The sequence below is a fragment of the Glycine soja genome, chromosome 13 (genome assembly GCF_004193775.1).
Source record: "Glycine soja cultivar W05 chromosome 13, ASM419377v2, whole genome shotgun sequence".
NCBI lineage: Eukaryota > Viridiplantae > Streptophyta > Magnoliopsida > Fabales > Fabaceae > Glycine > Glycine soja.
The window spans coordinates 29,068,865-29,073,692 of record NC_041014.1 but is presented as its reverse complement, the minus strand read 5'-3'; the positions used below and the strand labels follow the sequence as shown (position 1 = coordinate 29,073,692).

At 34.5% G+C, this 4,828-nt stretch overlaps 1 protein-coding gene across 1 annotated transcript; it reads left to right on the top strand.

Moving 5' to 3' along the window:
* The first annotated feature begins 3,122 nt into the window (after positions 1 to 3,122).
* Positions 3,123 to 4,702, top strand: LOC114380890 (probable aquaporin PIP-type 7a). The gene is made up of 4 exons (XM_028340002.1): positions 3,123 to 3,496; positions 3,592 to 3,890; positions 4,027 to 4,167; positions 4,276 to 4,702. The coding sequence occupies exons 1-4, from the start codon at positions 3,160 to 3,162 to the stop codon at positions 4,366 to 4,368; spliced, it is 870 nt and encodes a 289-aa protein (XP_028195803.1). The 5' UTR covers positions 3,123 to 3,159; the 3' UTR covers positions 4,369 to 4,702.
* The last annotated feature ends 126 nt before the right edge of the window (positions 4,703 to 4,828 follow it).

Sequence of the window (4,828 nt, the reverse complement as noted above, 5' to 3'; positions counted from 1 at the left end):
GAGTTAGCATAAAATTTTGTTGCCCTCCCAAGATTGTAAGTAACATGATTAACTCGCCTCTTTATAAAATTCACTCTAGAGTTTGAAATTGATAAAAGAAGATCTCTCCAGCTATTCAAGATAACATGAAAATCAGTTGAACCCTTAGTGTTAACTTGAAAATAATCCGCTTTGTAATCGGTCTCTATAACAACATTTGAAAGACCTAGTCTCTTTATCCAAAGAATGACTGAGTGTAAAGCCCAAGCTTCTGCCTCATTTGGAGTAGAAGTATCACTAACAGTGTTGGTGATACAAAAAGTATAATGGTTCTTCCTGTCTTTCACTTTTTTTAGTGATTTTTTGTAACACATTCCAAAAGGAAAAATAGATTAAGTATAATTAATGAGTTCTAAAAAACTTAATAACACTTAACTAAAGAGATTTATGGTACTGTGCTCTACTATCATTATTGATCCATTTACTGTTTGATTCACCCTCACCACGTAGCCAGCGTGATTTGCCGTAACCACCACCAGGTCTTCTCACATTTACGCGTATCTCCGGCCCCCATGGTCGAACTCCATCATTTGCGGCAATGGCAAAAAGCTTGTCACAAGTGTCATCTGGGTGAACCAACAAGCCAAATAAGTAGCAGAAAACACCCAACAAAAAAAAATTATGAAATCGTAACATAATTTTTTGAAAAAAAAAAACAAAACACATGTTATGAAATCGATTCATGTAAAATAAAAAACAAGTGAAAAATCGACTTGAGGGAACCAATTTTTCAGTTGATATAATGTTGTATTATTGAATATATATTTTTTGGGTTGCATTATTTGAATAAATATATATATATATATATATATATATTTTTTTTTTTTTAATTTTTATGTAAAAAAGTCGATCTGTGACAATAGAATAATAACATTATATGCACTATTTGTATATTCTAATTAAATTTACATCGAATGTGAGTTATATCTCATGTATAATGTGCAATTAATGAATAAATCATATAAAATAATGTTATAACATTTGACTTCTGAGTAGAAAGAAATTAACTTCTCAATTTCTCATAGTAGGCCGAATTCACTTGTAACAGTATCTATAGATGTTCATACCAATTTCGTTTTGTAAAACTGATATGCTTTGTAAAAAAAATTACAAAATACAAAAGTCCTCAAATAAGAGAAATTTCTAATACAAAATAATGGTCATGGATGTGGGATGTTTAAAACTTGGTAACTCTATGGATGTGGGATATATTTCGTATACAAATATAACTGTCTCCAAAGTCCTTTATTCAATGAGAAGTGGATAGCATATATGGAGGAAGCAATTTGCCACAAAAATTACTTGAGTGGAGTACTGGAATTGTGTTCCCCGCACCTAAAAGGAAAACAAAATGTGAAGAACAAAAAGTTATTTCCTGATCAGTTTCTTTATTTAACACAACAAAACACAGGGACCAAAAGGAGCAAGAACAAGAAGGAACGTGCCACTGTACTTTGACCAACACGTGAGTGATTCATGAATCTAACCAGTGGCTCTTGCCAGAGCACAATGATGAAGAAAAGCTCCTATGTTTTTTTTTATATAATTAAAAAAATGGTTTATTAGGCAAAGTGATCACAAATCATTTGGTTTTTATTAATGTTATCCTTGACAAGTCATTGGGCCTAGACAAGGAACTGAATTAACGCATGTTAGGTAGCATTATTAAAATAATCAAGCTCTAAGAATATTTAATTTGTTTTTATGTGATCAGTGATAACAACTTTTTGTATGTGTATGACTGAAAGTAGCTATTAATTATTATAGTATTTTAAATGGATGGCTTAAATTTATTTATTTTTATAGCCACACAGAAACCAGAAAACAGTATTATTTCACATATTTTATTACCATATTTTTTTAAATTTTTACAAATTATATCAACCTATTAAAAGTTTAAAAAAACAAAATGACATTGTTTTTATTTTTGTTACCATTTTTTGTAAAACTGACATTGTTTTGTTTTAACACAATGATAAAATGTATAAAAATTAAAAAATGTAATGGTAAACTAAAATTTGTAGAAAAAATTTGGATAAAAAAATGCACGAGAAAAAAAGAGTAATAAAATTGGCAAAATTGTTATTATTGATTTTGCAATTAAGCCTAGATATGAAACTCACTATTCTTTTTAATGAATTTTTTTTTTTGTCTCATCTATAAAAGAAGTTAAACCATATTTTTTTAATCAACATATAACCTTATCGTGAATTCATTTTATTTTCATGATTTGAGATAGTTTTCGTTATTTTTGATCCTCATCCATGTTTTATTCTACCTTTAATAGTAAAAATTCGTAACTTTTATTCTATTCATTTTCTTTAACTCTGTAATTGATTTTATCTTGTGCTTCTACATAAAGCAAATTTACCTAACATACTTGCAGCTCTGTATGTAGGCTTAGTTAATCATTGTCTCGTCCTAGCTAACAGATAGAATCAAAATATACAAGAGTTTACCTAAGAAATGCAGAGAGGTCGTTACGTTCAATTATTCTAATTGAGAATTAACATTTAGTAGTGGCGGACGTGAGATAAGTTAATTGCTGGACAGCCATATGCCAACCATACTCTAATTGATTTGCGGCTTGAGAAAGAAGAAATCTGATAATAATTTTGCTAGTCGTGGATATATTTTCAATTTCCAAGTTTTCAGACTCTTATCAAAGTAAATATAATTTCACTAAACATTAAAGGGCATGAGTGTGATTTTTCCAAATAAATAAATAAATAAATATTAGTAGATGCACCGCCACTCCTTAGTCCTTACCAAACATTTTGGAATTTCACATTTGACACTTAAATTAAAACTTGGCAAGTTCTCCATTTTGGTTTCCATATCATGTATAATTTATGTGCATGTGCAACTCACTGAAAGCATGCCCATGTGGGCCTGGGAAATTCGTGGTTAGAGTGGTGCCAGCGAGGAAGGTACCATTGTCTGTGTTGCCCAATCATACCCTTCCAACTGCGATGATTCATTCATGAATAGAAAACTCCATTGAAAACAACATAGTAGGGACCCACCCCAGCCACCCCCACTCACTGTCCGCATATATAAATAATGCCCTAACCCCATCAGAACCACAAGTGCAAGAAATAGCTAGAGTGAGAAAGAAAAATGGAGGGAAAAGAGGAAGATGTTTCCTTGGGAGCTAACAAATTCTCAGAGAGGCAACCGATTGGAACTGCGGCTCAGAGCCAAGACGATGGAAAGGACTACACAGAGCCACCCCCGGCTCCACTTTTCGAGCCCTCCGAACTCACTTCTTGGTCCTTCTACCGAGCCGGAATAGCCGAGTTTGTAGCCACTTTTCTCTTTCTCTACATAACCATCTTAACCGTCATGGGTGTCAATAGGTCCAGCTCCAAGTGTGCTACTGTTGGCATTCAAGGCATTGCTTGGGCCTTCGGTGGCATGATCTTCGCTCTCGTTTACTGCACTGCTGGCATCTCTGGTATCATCATAAATTATATATGCTCTTCATTTTGATTTTGATTATATTATTGGTCCATTTAGGATCTCTAATCATACTTAGTGTTATTGATTCAGGGGGACACATAAACCCGGCTGTGACATTCGGATTGTTCTTGGCGAGGAAATTGTCGTTGACCAGGGCGCTGTTCTACATGGTGATGCAGGTTCTGGGTGCTATCGTTGGTGCTGGCGTGGTGAAAGGTTTCGAGGGAAAAACCTTCTACGGCCAACACAACGGTGGTGCCAACTTTGTTGCCCCTGGTTACACCAAAGGTGATGGACTTGGTGCTGAGATTGTTGGCACTTTTATTCTTGTCTACACCGTTTTCTCTGCCACCGATGCCAAGCGTAGCGCTAGAGACTCACACGTCCCTGTATGTGCATGCCCTCTTCTCTTGTCTCATAATATATAATTAACATGCATGCAAAAAATTACTCAAATAGATACATGTATGATTCATGGAACTGAATGAATGAATGAATCAATGAATCAATGAATCAAATGATCAGATTTTGGCACCCTTGCCAATTGGGTTCGCTGTGTTCTTGGTGCACTTGGCCACAATCCCAATCACTGGAACTGGTATCAACCCTGCACGAAGTCTCGGTGCTGCCATCATCTTCAACAAAGACCTTGGCTGGGATGATCACGTATGTTAACTAAAATCTCTCTCTCTCTCCCTCTCTCTCTTAAGTATCAAATTTAAGAATTTTCTGAAGCCTAATAAGTTAATGAGGCTTGGCATTTTTGTTATACAGTGGATCTTCTGGGTTGGACCTTTCGTTGGTGCAGCTCTTGCGGCTCTTTACCACCAAGTTGTAATCAGAGCCATTCCCTTCAAATCCAGTTAATTAATTGGATTACAACGATTCGTGGTCAATCAAGTTGGGTAAATTAAAAGACCCAAACCAAGCAAGTTTCTGGTTTTATTTTATGATATATCGTCATCTGTTTTCTTTTCTCCTTATTTTTCTTTCTTTTTTATTATTAAACCTTCTATTTTGTATGTAAATTATGTAATGTAATGTAATATTATGAGTATGATTATGGTGGTGCGCGTGTGTTGTTGCCTAAGGGGCCAGGTTTCCTCTACTTTTAAGTTGGAAGATGGCCATGCGTGTGATGTAATTGTGATCAATCTATCAAATAAAAAAGAACGTCCTCTTTTTTTGGGCTTATCTGCTATCCCTTTTTTTGCTTGAGCCTGTTTTGTCCCTCTACTTTTGGCATCTTTCAATGAGTATATATTCTAGTGCCATGACTTGCATAAGCATAATGCTCACTTGTATTATTCAATTCTTAAAAAACGTT